Genomic DNA, 17,044 nt, shown 5'->3' with positions numbered 1-17,044 from the left:
GATGTAGACCAGAGTCCAGGTAGGATCTAGACCTCAGAGTCCAGGTAGGATGTAGACCAGAGTCCAGGTAGGATCTAGACCTCAGAATCCAGGTAGGATCTAGACCAGAGTCCAGGTAGGATGTAGACCTCAGAGTCCAGGTAGGATGTAGACCAGAGTCCAGGTAGGATCTAGACCTCAGAATCCAGGTAGGATCTAGACCAGAGTCCAGGTATGATCTAGACCTCAGAGTCCAGGTAGGATGTAGACCTCAGAATCCAGGTAGGATCTAGACCAGAGTCCAGGTAGGATGTAGACCTCAGAGTCCAGGTAGGATGTAGACCTCAGAGTCCAGGTAGGATGTAGACCAGAGTCCAGGTAGGATCTAGACCAGAGTCCAGGTATGATCTAGACCTCAGAGTCCAGGTAGGATGTAGACCAGAGTCCAGGTAGGATCTAGACCTCAGAATCCAGGTAGGATCTAGACCAGAGTCCAGGTAGGATGTAGACCTCAGAGTCCAGGTAGGATGTAGACCAGAGTCCAGGTAGGATCTAGACCTCAGAATCCAGGTAGGATCTAGACCTCAGAGTCCAGGTAGGATGTAGACCAGAGTCCAGGTAGGATGTAGACCAGAGTCCAGGTAGGATCTAGACCAGAGTCCAGGTAGGATCTAGACCAGAGTCCAGGTAGGATCTAGACCTCAGAGTCCAGGTAGGATGTAAACCAGAGTCCAGGTAGGATCTAGACCTCAGAGTCCAGGTAGGATGTAGACCAGAGTCCAGGTAGGATCTAGACCAGACTCCAGGTAGGATGTAGACCTGAGTCCAGGTAGGATCTAGACCAGAGTCCAGGTAGGATCTAGACCAGAGTCCAGGTAGGATCTAGACCAGAGTCCAGGTAGGATGTAGACCTCAGAGTCCAGGTAGGATCTAGACCTCAGAGTCCAGGTAGGAAGTAGACCTCAGAGTCCAGGTAGGAAGTAGACCTCAGAGTCCAGGTAGGATGTAGACCTCAGAGTCCAGGTAGGATCTAGACCAGAGTCCAGGTAGGATCTAGACCTCAGAGTCCAGGTAGGAAGTAGACCTCAGAGTCCAGGTAGGAAGTAGACCTCAGAGTCCAGGTAGGATGTAGACCTCAGAGTCCAGGTAGGAAGTAGACCTCAGAGTCCAGGTAGGATGTAGACCTCAGAGTCCAGGTAGGATGTAGACCTCAGAGTCCAGGTAGGATGTAGACCTCAGAGTCCAGGTAGGATGTAGACCTCAGAGTCCAGGTAGGATGTAGATCTCAGAGTCCAGGTAGGATGTAGACCTCAGAGTCCAGGTAGGATGTAGACCTCAGAGTCCAGGTAGGATCTAGACCAGAGTCCAGGTAGGATGTAGACCTCAGAGTCCACATGATGGGTCTTCCATATGATGGAAGACCATGTGGACGTAAAACCACATGGTCTTCCATGTGTCTGCTATGTTAGCTCTCTGCCTGTTGTGCAAATACAGCGAACTGTGATGAACTTTTACATATTTCAGCAGCGTTTCTTCACAACAATGGCAGCAAGAGGCCGATGAGCTGCAGAATGCTGCAGGGAACGTCTGGGTCTTTATTTGGCTGTTTGGTAGAAGCTAAATAGTACTAACAGTTTCATTTTGTATCAGTGTTTTGTGGCCTGTGGGAAGTTATGCGTTTAGCTCCTCTAGTGACGAAAAGTTGCATGGTATCGGTTTAATTCCAGCAATCTAATAATCAGGTCGGGGACCGAGTAGGGGACCAGGTACGGAATCAGGTAGGGGACCAGGTAGAGGACCAGGTACAGGAAACGGTAGAGGTCCAAGTAAAGGTCCAGGTAGAGGACCAGGTACAGGACCAAGTAGGGGACCGGGTAGGGGTCCATGTAAAGGTCTAGGTGGAAAACCAGGTACATGAAAAGGTAGAGGTCCTACTAAAGGTCCAAGTAGGGGACCAGGTAGAGGACCTGGTAGAGGACCAAGTAGGGGACCAGGTAAGGGTCCATGTAAAGGTCTAGGTGGAGGACCAGGTACATGAAAAGGTAGAGGTCCAAGTAAAGGTCCAAGTAGGGGACCAGGTACATGAAAAGGTAGAGGTCCAAGTAAAGGTCCAAGTAGAGGACCAGGTACAAGACCAAGTAGGGGACCAGGTAGGGGTCCAAGTAAAGGTCTAGGTGGAAAACCAGGTACATGAAAAGTTAGAGGTCCTAGTAAAGGTTCAAGTAAAGGTCCAAGTAGGGGACCAGGTAGGGGACCAGGTACAGGATCAGATAGGGGACCAGGTAGAGGACCAGGTAGGGGACCAGTTAGAGGACCTGGTAGAGGACCAAGTAGGGGACCAGGTAAGGGTCCATGTAAAGGTCTAGGTGGAGGACCAGGTACATGAAAAGGTAGAGGTCCAAGTAAAGGTCCAAGTAGGGGACCAGGTAGGGGACCAGGTAGGGGACCAGGTAGAGGACCAGGTAGAGGACCAGGTAGAGGAAAAGGTACAGGAAAAGGTAGAGGTCTAAGTAAAGGTCCGGGTAGAGGACCAGGTACATGAAAAGGTAGAGATCCAAGTAAGGGTCCAGGTAGAGGACCAGGTACAAGACCAAGTAGGAGACCAGGTAGGGGTCTATGTAAAGGTCTAGGTGGAAAACCAGGTACATGAAAAGGTAGAGGTCCTAGTAAAGGTCCAAGTAGGGGACCAGGTAGAGGACCTGGTAGAGGACCAAGTAGGGGACCAGGTAGAGGACCAAGTAGGGGACCAGGTAGGGGTCCATGTAAAGGTCTAGGTGGAAAACAAGGTACATGAAAAGGTAGCGGTCCAAGTAAAGGTCCAAATAGGGGACCAGGTAGAGGACCAGGTAGGGGACCAGGTAGAGGACCAGATAGAGGACCAGGTAAGGGACCAGGTAGAGGACCAGGTAAAGGACCAGGTAGGGGACCAGGTAAGGGACCAGGTAGAGGACCAGGTAGAGGACCAGGTAGGGGACCAGGTAGAGGACCAGTGTGAAGAATGCTCGCCTCTGTGCGGCTGGAATCAGTGACATCCACTCAAAAAGACTCCAATTCAAACGTCTTTATTTGTTTGGAGAGGTAAGTATTATGACCGGGAGCATCACCAATGGTCACCAGCAGCCCTCGCCTCCACCAGCAGCCCCTGCCAATGAGGCAAATGGCCCCATTTATCCTTTCTGCTGCTGATTGGGCTAAACCACCTTCCAACCCATAGAGGTGCTTCCCATATAACAATCTACATTAAATACATTTTAAAAACAACTCCCTAAATAAATCTTATAGATGTATAAAAAAATACCTACCCACAGATTGTATAAATTTAAATAAATAAGCCCAAAACCATTTCCCAAACCTAAAACCCAAGTGCCCTTGGCCTGAGCCCCACCCATCTGCTTGATGGCCTCTCCTGGAACCTTTAAAAAGTGTTCAGGCCCTTAGGGAAACATTTGCCTGAATAAACCAAGGAAGAGGACATAAGCCAGGTGAGCTAACAGCCATTACAATCCCACATCTACACATTTAATAATTTCTTTCCTCCACAGCTGTCTGGAAAACAGATGACATAATATTAATATACATTCGCATGATTCAATGATTGAATATTAACTGTGAACAAATATGAATAAAGTGCAAATATGCCTAACCACCCAAATGTGCCACCCTTACTTTATATTTTTATTATTTTTCTTTTATTACTTAAAACACTTAAGGTAACGGGCAGCTGCTTTGTTACAACCAGGTAGGGGACCAGGTAGAGAACCAGGTAGAGGACCAGGTAGAGGACCAGGTAGGGGACCAGGTAGGGGACCAGGTAGAGGACCAGGTAGAGGACCAGGTAGGGGACCAGGTAGGGGACCAGGTAGGGGACCAGGTAGGGGACCAGGTAGAGGACCAGGTAGGGGACCAGGTAGGGGACCAGGTAGAGGTCCCGTAGCCTTTCCATCAGAGTTAGTATGTTGGATTTATTTATTCTGCACAGAAACTTCCCGTCGTAAAAGCGACCAATCCAATGTTCAGATTTTTGTCACAAGATGCAAATTACTGCATTCTAATTTGCATATAATTAGTATAAACACAACATTTTCAATGTAAGCATTAAAGCAGGAATATTTCATGGTCGTTTTGCATTTTAAGATGCCTTTCAACTGTGAATCTGTGTGTGTTGGGGGCACTGACCTCCAGCAGTTTGAGATTGTCCAGGTCCAAGGAGCTCTCGGAGCCGGCGGCCTCCATCATATTCAGGTTGTGCAGGCCCTGCTTCCCATCTCCTTTTCACACAGACACCACACACACAAACATTCACATCAGCGCTCAGCTGCAACAGTTGTACGTGAAGCTAATTGAATTTCCACTGAAAAGATTCAGGTGGCTTTGAATAATGAGCGCTCCGCTCGTCCTCGCGGCCTGGCGCCGCAGTAACTCACCGTGCAGCATGCGGTAACCAAAGAAGGCTACAACAGCAATCACAGCCAGCATGGAGACGGTTGCCAGGGCGATAATTATGGCCTCTTTGTGATGCAGCGTGTCAGGGTCTACAATGAAAAATAGAAGTAGAAATGAAACTGTGGCATTGATGTGAGGAAGGAGCTGGTCCTGGGATCCGTCTGCAGCCGCAGCTTGATGAGTTTCTACAGACTTCTGTGCATTCTAGCATCCCTCATTCAGCCAGCTAATAGCTGCTTCCAGGGCGCGAGCACAGATAGCTGCTGAGAGACAACGTGGATGCACTGAGGGAGCGTGGTGGAGAACATGTCTGACTTCAACAACATGGAGTTCAGCCTGCAGACTGGAGGTCTGGAAACATCCGTTTCCAGCAGCCAGCAGACTGGATCTGCAGGGAGACACAAACTCCATCAATAATAGATGCTTTTAGAGCCGGAGGGCAGCTGAGGCTGACGTGCTCGCATGCACGCACGCTCTGGGAGAACACAGCTGCCTTCTAATGCCGAGGTCACCGAGCTCGCAACCAGCAAACACAGAAACCAGAGGAAAAGACTGAGGAAAGAGCGACGGCCTTCACATCCCACGGAGCCGAGCCTGGCCAGGAAGAGAAACTGGATTTCTGCAGCAGCAGCTCGACTCTGCAGCTGAGTGGAGGAAAACCTGGCCGGGAATTATCACCACGTTCCCGCTTCCCTCCCAATGAGTTCCAGTTAATCTGGTTAGTCCACACATTCATGTGAAGCATCTTTCCCCTGTACCTGCTCTCATTTCCCACCCGACACTGCGGGACGAGTCTCCTCTGGATGTTCATTCAGCCGGATGCCGTTACGTAACTTCTTGTTGGAACCAGTTCCTGCTGGATAAATCCCAGAACTCTGCGCTGGTTGGTTTGGATTCCCCTGAACGCCGCGCTGCTGCATAACTTATTTATTCATAAAGTCAATAAAAAATCTTTCAGGAAAAAAAGGGAATTTTTAGCTAAAAACTGCCCTCAGTTACACAAATATTTACATTTTATATTTTCACGGTTTATTTTGGATACATATTATATGTTTAAAGCTAATGTAGACTCATAAAATACTTTTTTTTGCATATTTCTTCAAATTAAATTTTTCCATTTACATTAAAAATATTTTATATTTGACATATTTACACTTTCATCAAAATTATTTTAAATTATTATTTGAATTATTATTCAAAAGAAATTACATAAACTCCTATAAATTTCATTTATCTTTTTTAATGTTGATTTGTAATAAATTTTGTTCATATTTACAAATGAATTTTTATAATTATTTTTAGTCACTAAATTTCTACATTGGTTAAACTTTATATTAAAAAATATATTTTTATTGGGGGGGGGGGGGGGGGGGGTAAATCGAATTGAAAAATTGAAGATTTATTTTTTTTAAATAGATTTTTTTTCCCAAATAAATAAAAATAATCCATTATGAAATTTTTGTCATTTTCATTGTTTTTATTGATCTTTTTACTTGTCTTCTTGGGCATTAAAACAGCAGAATGATGGTCTGGCTACTGGGTTGTTTTCTCATTGAAATCAAGAAACAAGCTGAGCAGAATAAAAGTTTTATACATTTTGTTGTTTTTAATCTACAAAAATCAGCAAAATCAAAGAGTTGAGAATCGCAATTTAAATCGAATCGGTGCCCAAACAATATGAATTGAATCGGGACAAAAGCAAGTCATCACAGCGCTGATTTTCATTGTTTCCATCAGTTATTTTATGTATAGAATTCGATGAGTTCTAATAAATGAGACATATTCTTTAACACAGCGATGCGTTTCCAGGTGGACAATCAGCTGTGACATTAGCATGCAGCGGTCCTTTCATCGGTTCAGGCCTGATTTCCCATGAAGAACAACCATCATCATCGTGAGCCAGAGCAGCACGCAGCTGGAAGCCTTGGAACAGTCTTCCCACAGCTAATGGGAGCTAACTGGGAAAGCATCAGCCCGTAGACATGACAATGCTAGCTGCAAGGTGCTAGCAGACACCTGCTGGGACAGGAAGGGGGTGAATGAGTCATGAAGCGCACCCCAGCCTGCCGCCGCGCCTGTTACGGCTGGAGCGGATCCGCCTCAACATGTCTGGAATTAACCTTCCTGCAGAAACGGAAACTGGTTTAAAGTTCCACTTCACATCAGAGAGATAATTACTCCACGTGACGACACCACATTACACCTCGCCGGCTCCTTTCGGTGTCATGACTCAGCGTCTGGCACGCTCGCAGACGGCGGGTAATCCGTGGAATGCAGGAAGACGGCACGGATCCAGGAGAGCGTGTTTGGGTTTATGTTGCTGCCGCCAGACTTTCTGCTTTCATTCACAACCGAAACACGACACAGACGTCATTAACTCTTCGTCTCCTCCCACCGTCGGACAGTTAACCCTTCAAACGCCTCCAAGAGCATATTTTCAACCCCTTTAGCCAACATAAACCAGCCTGATCTTTCACCCCAGCCAGCATAGACATGTTTCCATGGAGACAGGACGTTTCCATGGAGACGGGATGTTTTCAGCCTCAGCTGTCAGATTACGAAGCTAAATGATGTAAAATGAATGTATGAATAGATAAAGCAGCATAAAGAGGAACCTGATTGGACGTTACCGTCAGTTTAAGCTCTCTGATTGGTGGAAAGTCTGACAGGAAGTTTCTTCATCATCATGTCCAGGTGAAAATAGAGGTCTCTTAGCAACATGGTAGTGATGGTGATGTGATGAATAATGGTGTTATCATGGTGGATTTACTATGTTGCAGGAATCACCAACTCTGGACCTTTCAGGCCTCCGTCCTGCAGGTTTTCCATGTTTCCCTGCTCCCACACACCTGACTCAGATGAATGGGTCATTCAGAGGCTGCTGCAGAACTGGACAACAAGCTGCTAGAGAACCTTTTCATCTGGATCAGGTGTGATGCAGCAGGGAAACATCTAAAACCTGCAGGACCCTGGACCAAGAGGTCAGAGTGGCTGATCCCTGCAGAACATCTAGAGGCTGGATTGTAGACCTCCTGGACGGATAGAAACGCTGGAAACACTGATGAGGATATGTTTAACATGTGGGTGATCAGGTGATCCAGGCTTACAGATGGACTGTGCGGTGGTGGGGCTCGGCGGTGGGAAGTCCTCAGTGAAGTTGACGTTGCACATGTCGCTGCCGCAGCAGCAGAAGTGGTACGTTCCGTTCAGCATCTGCGGCGGCAGGCTGGTCACCACGCAGCGGTCCTCGTGGCAGTCGTTGTTGTCCACCACGTAGCTCCAGCAACCTGACACGGGAAGAAAGGTGAGGACCAGGACATCTCAGGGAAACTTCAGGAAGACGGCAAGATGGAACAGAAACAATAAGCATCAATACCTTGTTTCACCAGCCGAACGTCTCCTGACGGACTCTTCTCCCAGAGCCCGTAGCAGTTGGTGCCCTTGGTGCAGCGAATGGTGGTGTTCTCATGGACCCACCCTTCGCCCCGGTCCACCCGCTCCATCTCCTGGTCCTGCTGCTGGTCGGTGAAGGCACATTCCCTCGCCTTGCCCTGCGCCGCTGTGAAGCCACACATCGGACAATTTAACACATGGAAACACCAGGTGGATTTACATGCACAGCTAAACCTCTGAACTGCTACTGTTCACACAGAGATTCCTTCATAAACCCTGATGCTTCATGCAGGTAGACACATCTGAGCATGTGCAGAGCTGCGTCGTGGCAGAAAGCTTTAGTTCCTGTCGAGGTCGGATCACAAGTGTCTTCAGATACATCCAGATAAATATGGAATTATTGTGTCTGGAACCAGTCCGACTGGGGATTCAGTTCGGTTGGAGGCCAGGATGATCTGCTAGACTCTGTCCGACTGGGGATTCAGTTCGGTTGGAGGCCAGGATGATCTGCTAGACTCTGTCCGACTGGGGATTCAGTTCGGTTGGAGGCCAGGATGATCTGCTAGACTCTGTCCGACTGGGGATTCAGTTCGGTTGGAGGCCAGGATGATCTGCTAGACTCTGTCCGACTAGGGATTCAGTTCGGTTGGAGGCCAGGATGATCTGCTAGACTCTGTCCGACTGGGGATTCAGTTCGGTTGGAGGCCAGGATGATCTGCTAGACTCTGTCCGACTAGGGATTCAGTTCGGTTGGAGGCCAGGATGATCTGCTAGACTCTGTCCGACTGGGGATTCAGTTCGGTTGGAGGCCAGGATGATCTGCTAGACTCTGTCCGACTAGGGATTCAGTTCGGTTGGGGGCAACACAACTCTAACAAATCAGACCTTTTAATTAACACGTTCCACTCTCCAGGAGAGGAGGCGCTGCACCAAGAATTACTAAAAGAGAACCAGAGACAACCAATAAAGTAGAAACCTAGTTCCCCGATTGGTTAATGCAGGATCAGAGTAAAACATGAAGCGGCATCAGAGAAAAACATGGAGCGGCATCAGAGTAAAACATGGAGCGGCATCAGAGTAAAACATGGAGCGGCATCAGAGTAAAACATGGAGCCGCATCAGAGTAAAACATGGAGCCGCATCAGAGTAAAACATGGAGCCGCATCAGAGTAAAACATGGAGCCGCATCAGAGTAAAACATGGAGCCGCATCAGAGTAAAACATGGAGCCGCATCAGAGTAAAACATGGAGCCGCATCAGAGTAAAACATGGAGCCGCATCAGAGTAAAACATGGAGCCGCATCAGAGTAAAACATGGAGCCGCATCAGAGTAAAACATGGAGCCGCATCAGAGTAAAACATGGAGCCGCATCAGAGTAAAACATGGAGCGGTATCAGATCCTGGCGGTGTGATCCAGACCTGAAGAGTCCTGGAAAACTTGAAGCCTGATCCAGACCCAAGTGCAAGAATTTTTGTGATAAACATTATCAGTGATTTGTATTTAATGTTTTTTATTCAGTCTATTTTGTTTTAATACTTCTATTATAATCCTCTTCTGAAGTTTGCCTCTGATGTTTATGAGACGTGTACATCAACCACTTCTTTAACATTGAGAATTAAAACAAGCACAAACTGTAAAACAATAAATAAGATGAAATTTATTAGTCATAAAAGGATGTTTTGTGCTACTGTGTAATAAAAACTGTCTTCCTGCAGAAGGTGATGTAAACTGCTCTGAAGGACATATAAAGAACATAAAGCCCGTTAAAGTCTCCTCTTTGTAATTAATAAACTCGTATGAAGCATTTCCAGAGAGAAGAAGCGAGTACTGAGACCCAGAGAGTATCTGAGTTTCATGCCGAGAAGAAGTCTGGATGTCAGGGTCTGTGTTTCTGGTCATTCCAGACAAACAAAACATGATGTGCCAGTTTGTTTCCCTTCTCCCAGCTCCTCCCTTTCCTCCATCCCAGAGGGGTGGGGGTTGTTCTGGAGTGGTGGAGGGGAGAAGATGGCTGTGCCCTGCCCAAGGTCAAGCTGGTCTGTGTGGGTAGAGGGTGAGGCAATGGAGTGGCAACTCTGCTGGGGGGAGCGCCAGCCTTCTTCCTCCGGGATAATCCACACATAAAACTCAACTCTGCCCCGACACCCGCTGCCTATTGTTCTGAGCGCGAGGGGGGGGGGGCAAGTTCAAACTATGGGCCAAATGTGAGGAGGATTTCTCATGTTGCAGATAAATCTTCATTCCATGAGCCAACAGCGGCATCAGGGTGAACCAAGCAGAACGGTAGCGATGTTTACTTATCTTCGTCCAGCACTTTAAAAAGCTGCGAACTTAAATCACCGATAAAAACGTGCAAATAACAGCAAGTCGTACTGGACAACAACAGTACAGTACGTCAGTATAACAGTATGCGGTATGATACGACATGTTACGGTACGACAACAACAGTATAGTATGACAGGATAACAGTATGATATGACGCGGTACGATACGACATGGTACTGTACGACATAGTAGTGTACGACAACAACAGTACAGTATGACAGGATAACAGTACGATATGACGCGGTACGATATGAGATGGTACTGTACGACATAGTAGTGTACGACAACAACAGTATAGTATGACAGGATAACAGTATGATATGACGCGGTACGATACGACATGGTACTGTACGACATAGTAGTGTACGACAACAACAGTACAGTATGACAGGATAACAGTACGATATGACGCGGTACGATATGAGATGGTACTGTACGACATAGTAGTGTACGACAACAACAGTACAGTATGACAGGATAACAGTACGATATGACGCGGTACGATACGACATGGTACTGTACGACATAGTAGTGTACGACAACAACAGTACAGTATGACAGGATAACAGTATGATATGACGCGGTACGATATGAGATGGTACTGTACGACATAGTAGTGTACGACAACAACAGTACAGTATGACAGGATAACAGTACAATATGACGCGGTACGATATGACATGGTACTGTACGACATGTTACGGTACGACAACAACAGTACAGTTTGACAGGATAACAGTACAATATGACGCGGTACGATACGACATGGTACTGTACGACATAGTAGTGTACGACAACAACAGTACAGTATGACAGGATAACAGTACGATATGACGCGGTACGATACGACATGGTACTGTACGACATAGTAGTGTACGACAACAACAGTACAGTATGACAGGATAACAGTATGATATGACGCGGTACGATATGAGATGGTACTGTACGACATAGTAGTGTACGACAACAACAGTACAGTATGACAGGATAACAGTACGATATGACGCGGTACGATATGAGATGGTACTGTACGACATAGTAGTGTACGACAACAACAGTACAGTATGACAGGATAACAGTACGATATGACGCGGTACGATATGAGATGGTACTGTACGACATAGTAGTGTACGACAACAACAGTACAGTATGACAGGATAACAGTACAATATGACGCGGTACGATATGACATGGTACTGTACGACATGTTACAGTACGACAACAACAGTACAGTATGACAGGATAACAGTACAATATGACGCGGTACGATACAACATTTTACGTCGTCAGCGAAGACACAGAGGTTGCGTGAACCAGATACCCAGCGGTTAGCAGGTAACGCTTCTGTTGTATTGAAGAGGATGCAGCGCGCAGCTGGGTGTGTTGTAAAAGTTTTACTGCCCTCTAGAGGCCTGGGATGTGCATTACATCAATACTGGTTGAGAGTGGAAATGTTGCCGTGGAAACAAGACCTAAGACAATACAATAGATTCCATGTGGTACAAAGCCCTGACGCAACTTTACGGCTTTTTGTAGTGAATTTTGCAACAGCTTCAGTTGCAAAACAGTTTATATGTTTTCAGTTTATTTTGTAGCCGTTTGATGAGAAATGTGATACAAGACGATCCAGTTCCCCCGGGATTTCACAGTCGCGACAGAATTTGTAAGAAGTTGGATGTATGCCGACGTTTATGTTGTTTTTCTTGTTTTCACATCAACCTTGTATAAATACTGAGATGTTTCCAAGGGGAAAATTTTTTTCAAATACTGGAGTTTAAATAAAAACACAATTAAAAACCTCTCCAAAGTTTTTATAGTTTCCGTGACCTTTGAGAGACTTTACAAACATCCATTATTAAAACATCAGCATTTGGTTAAAAGGTCGATTTGAATTTAAGCCAAGCAGCTCAGCTTGTTGTCCTGCTGCACGACATTTTAGCATGAACCAGAAGCTTTTCATTCACTCAAACAAAAGAAAAAGAAAGTATTTTCTTTTTGTTATGGACTTATTTTTATGGAAATGACTTCATTTAATTTGTGAATATTAAGAAGAAATGTAATAATCTGAACTAAATAAAGGTTTTATCTGCAGCTAAATAAGCAGATTTATGTGCTGTTCAACATTTTACTACACAGCATAGTTTTTATATTGAAACAGCGTTTTTTCATACCTTTTTAAAAAATAAAACCTATTTTTCACACCAGAAGTGGAAGAAAGCAATAAAATAAGTTTATTGCAGAAGTTATTTCTTTCTCACAGCAGATGCTTTGTAGAAAAGGTAGAATCAGGATAAAATTCAGCCATTTACAGAAAATATATGATTGGGAAATTAGGGGTGAAGAGGAATGAAATCCAGAAACAGAAGGTCAGTTGAGTGTTTGCTAAACATCTGACCTGAACTTTGTGATCTGCTAGCATTTTACGTTAAATGATAACATCTGGGACGTGTTACTTGTGCTGCAGTCTGTCTGGAATAACGCTCCTGCACAAACCCAGGCCGACCTTTTCTTCCAGCTATGAAAGCACAAAGTGAGTTCAGCTCGTGCACAGATGACCGAGCGTAAAGGTGATATGGCAGAAGGAAAACATGAGCAGCTACGCAGCAGCAGGGTCTGGTTTCTATGCTGGGGGGGTCTGACCCAGCAGCAGGAACACAAACACCAGTTTTCAGCTGGATTTCAGAGGTTACTTTTTGATGCGGCGTTTAAAGGTTACGTAGAGGCAGGCGGCTATCTGTCCCATCAGTCTCGTCAGACAAAACAAAAAACTGGAAGAGGGGACGCCCCGTCCACCCAACAGCAGCTTCTCAGGCCAGAAAGCATTTTGCACCAAGTTCTCATGTTAAAGGTGCAAATAAAACAAAATGTAAACACGTTCAGCGCCAGCAGGCGCCATCGTGGTGTGAAAGCTAATGCTAGCAGTAGCATCATGCTCCATCAAACCGAACAACCACCACTCATCTCTCACCTCGTTGCTGCCTGGGACCAAACGGACCACGGCTGCTGGTGATTACATTCATATGGATGGAAAATTAAACTTTATTAACCCCTGATGGGAAACGATCATTTTAATCCTCATGAATATAAAAATATTTGTCTTCCAATTAAAACTACTAACCAGAGGATCAATACGTCTTATCATCTGTTTTCTTTCTGTGTCACATGACTCGTTATGAAGGTCGTTTATTCTGGATGCTAAACATCGAAATGAAGACATTTTATATAGAAAACGCTGCATTTTCCCCATTGACTGTATATAAAAAGATGGGCGGAGCCTCCGTGACGTCACCCGTAGGTTTCTGAAGAGCTGAATTGAAGCTCGGTGGGCGGTTCCTACCATCACCATCTTGGCAGAGGCATGCGTGTCGTCTCGGCAGGAAAACACAAATATGGGCAAAGAGGTGGAGCTGAGAGGGGGGCTGTGATTGTCATGGTGGATGATTGACATCGAGCGCACTCCCAGCTTTCTGTAGCTAAGAGCTAACCGAGCTAACCTGGAGATAACAGGAGCTAACCAGCTAACGGAAGTAAGCGGGCTAAAGCTAAGTCACGTTGTTAACCGGCTAAAAACCACGGTTGTTCTACGTTCTTCTGACTTGAAGCGGGAAATCGGGTACCTGTCAATCAAAAGGACACGCCCCTAAATATGCCGAACTTTGAGATCAAATTACTTCTAAACGGGCGAGTTAGAAAAAAATTCACTCCCCCCACGGTTGTCATGAAGGTGCATTTCCATGTTAATATTTGTTTTGTTTTTTTTAATTTGTACATTTTTAAATAAAATGTTGAGTTTTGTTTTGTAGTTTATAAAAATGTTTCATAAAAATGTTTGAGGTTTTCCCAGTAAAAAAAACATTTTTCTGCTCAGATTTGATGTATTTGTGGTATTTTAGGTACAGTGTGGGTCAGAATTAAACTAGATAATCTAGTTTAAAGATTGGAATATAAATAAAAAGCAGTGAAAACCAAGTGGAAGCTGAAGTTCTAATCAAGCTGACGAGATGAAGTTTGCACTTTATTTCATCACTGTTTATGTACAATATCGTATTTTATTGAACTAAAACGTGCAACAACCCTCCATCATGTCCACCGTGAGTGTTCCTTCTCTTCCTGCATGCCAGCAGCGAGGAACACCAAGCGGGACGCGAGCCGTGCAGGAGGAACCGCAGAAACAACAGCAGGAAGTGCGACAACACCCACAAGAAATCCACCCGTCACGTCTTCAGACTTTGTCCCCCAGGAGAGGAAGAGGCGGATCAGAGGCCCAGCGGGGCCTCACTGTCCGCCACCGGACCCGCTACATCAGACAGCCACAGCCTGAGCAGACACAGCTCTGGACGGAGGTCTGGGACCGTCTCCGGACCCGGAGCCGTTAGGGGCCGGTTCTGGGCGGAGGCCCGGGACCGTCTCCGGACCCGGAGCCGTTAGGGGCCGGTTCTGGGCGGAGGCCCGGGACCGTCTCTGGACCCGTTAGAGGCCGGTTCTGGGCGGAGGCCCGGGACCGTCTCCGGACCCGGAGCCGTTAGGGGCCGGTTCTGGGCGGAGGTCCGGGACCGTCTCCGGACCCGGAGCCGTTAGAGGCCGGTTCTGGGCGGAGGCCCGGGACCGTCTCCGGACCCGTTAGGGGCCGGTTCTGGGCGGAGGCCCGGGACCGTCTCTGGACCCGTTAGAGGCCGGTTCTGGGCGGAGGCCCGGGACCGTCTCCGGACCCGGAGCCGTTAGGGGCCGGTTCTGGGCGGAGGTCCGGGACCGTCTCCGGACCCGGAGCCGTTAGAGGCCGGTTCTGGGCGGAGGTCCGGGACCGTCTCCGGACCCGGAGCCGTTAGGGGCCGGTTCTGGGCGGAGGCCCGGGACCGTCTCCGGACCCGTTAGGGGCCGGTTCTGGGCGGAGGCCCGGGACCGTCTCTGGACCCGTTAGAGGCCGGTTCTGGGCGGAGGCCCGGGACCGTCTCCGGACCCGGAGCCGTTAGGGGCCGGTTCTGGGCGGAGGTCCGGGACCGTCTCCGGACCCGGAGCCGTTAGAGGCCGGTTCTGGGCGGAGGTCCGGGACCGTCTCCGGACCCGGAGCCGTTAGAGGCCGGTTCTGGGCGGAGGTCCGGGACCGTCTCCGGACCCGGAGCCGTTAGAGGCCGGTTCTGGGCGGAGGCCCGGGACCGTCTCCGGACCCGGAGCCGTTAGGGGCCGGTTCTGGGCGGAGGTCCGGGACCGTCTTCGGACCCGGAGCCGTTAGAGGCCGGTTCTGGACAGAAGTCCATAAGTTACTTTTCATTGGCTCGTCTGTCTTCGCACGCCAGACCGGGTGCTTGTCTGTGATTGGCTGCTGTTGACTCTGCTGCTGGTTCTGCCGTCACGGATTGTGGGTCAGAGGCCGGATGGGCGAGAGAGATAGAGAGAGACAGATAGAGGGAGAGAGAGACAGATAGAGAGGGAGAGAGAGACAGATAGAGAGGGAGAGAGAGACAGATAGAGAGGGAGAGAGAGAGAGACAGATAGAGAGGGAGAGAGAGACAGATAGAGAGAGAGAGAGAGAGAGAGAGAGAGAGAGAGAGAGACAGATAGAGAGGGAGAGAGAGACAGATAGAGAGGGAGAGAGAGACAGATAGAGAGAGAGAGACAGATAGAGAGGGAGAGAGAGACAGATAGAGAGAGAGAGAGAGACAGATAGAGAGAGAGAGAGAGAGAGAGAGAGAGACAGATAGAGAGAGAGAGACAGATAGAGAGGGAGAGAGAGACAGATAGAGAGGGAGAGAGAGACAGATAGAGAGAGAGAGACAGATAGAGAGGGAGAGAGAGACAGATAGAGAGAGAGAGACAGATAGAGAGGGAGAGAGAGAGACAGATAGAGGGAGAGAGAGAGACAGATAGAGGGAGAGAGAGAGAGACAGATAGAGGGAGAGAGAGACAGATAGAGAGGGAGAGACAGATAGAGAGGGAGAGAGAGACAGATAGAGAGGGAGAGAGAGACAGATAGAGGGAGAGAGAGAGACAGATAGAGGGAGAGAGAGAGACAGATAGAGGGAGAGAGAGACAGATAGAGAGGGAGAGAGAGACAGATAGAGGGAGAGAGAGAGACAGATAGAGAGAGAGAGACAGATAGAGAGGGAGAGAGAGAGAGATAGAGAGAGAGAGAGAGAGAGACAGATAGAGAGGGAGAGAGAGACAGATAGAGGGAGAGAGAGAGACAGATAGAGGGAGAGAGAGAGACAGATAGAGGGAGAGAGAGAGAGAGATAGAGGGAGAGAGAGAGAGACAGATAGAGGGAGAGAGAGACAGATAGAGAGGGAGAGAGAGACAGATAGAGAGAGAGAGACAGATAGAGAGGGAGAGAGAGACAGATAGAGAGGGAGAGAGAGACAGATAGAGAGAGAGAGACAGATAGAGGGAGAGAGAGACAGATAGAGGGAGAGAGAGACAGATAGAGAGGGAGAGAGAGACAGATAGAGAGGGAGAGAGAGACAGATAGAGGGAGAGAGAGAGACAGATAGAGGGAGAGAGAGAGACAGATAGAGGGAGAGAGAGAGAGACAGATAGAGGGAGAGAGAGAGACAGATAGAGGGAGAGAGAGAGAGACAGATAGAGGGAGAGAGAGACAGATAGAGAGGGAGAGAGAGACAGATAGAGGGAGAGAGAGAGACAGATAGAGGGAGAGAGAGAGAGACAGAGAGGGAGAGAGAGACAGATAGAGGGAGAGAGAGACAGATAGAGAGGGAGAGACAGATAGAGGGAGAGAGAGACAGATAGAGGGAGAGAGAGACAGATAGAGAGGGAGAGAGAGACAGATAGAGGGAGAGAGAGAGACAGATAGAGGGAGAGAGAGAGACAGATAGAGGGAGAGAGAGAGAGACAGATAGAGGGAGAGAGACAGATAGAGAGGGAGAGAGAGACAGATAGAGAGAGAGAGA

General features: G+C 47.6%; 1 protein-coding gene across 1 annotated transcript in view; it reads right to left on the bottom strand.

The window, feature by feature from the left end:
• The window catches only part of LOC306773860 (bone morphogenetic protein receptor type-2-like), a 72,760-nt gene that overhangs the window by 38,817 nt on the left and 16,899 nt on the right, over positions 1–17,044 (bottom strand). The window contains exons 2-5 of the mRNA XM_079263800.1: positions 7,799–7,981; positions 7,530–7,709; positions 4,404–4,511; positions 4,156–4,247 (exon numbers count right to left, since the gene is read on the bottom strand). Of these exons, the coding sequence (XP_079119926.1) occupies positions 4,156–4,247; positions 4,404–4,511; positions 7,530–7,709; positions 7,799–7,981 (563 nt within the window). The remainder of the gene's footprint in view (positions 1–4,155; positions 4,248–4,403; positions 4,512–7,529; positions 7,710–7,798; positions 7,982–17,044) is intronic.

This window comes from Telmatherina bonti (genome assembly GCF_933228915.1).
Source record: "Telmatherina bonti genome assembly, chromosome: 24".
Taxonomy (NCBI): Eukaryota; Metazoa; Chordata; class Actinopteri; order Atheriniformes; family Telmatherinidae; genus Telmatherina; species Telmatherina bonti.
Note: the sequence above shows the minus strand (reverse complement) of the source record. Positions and strands in the feature narration are given on the sequence as shown.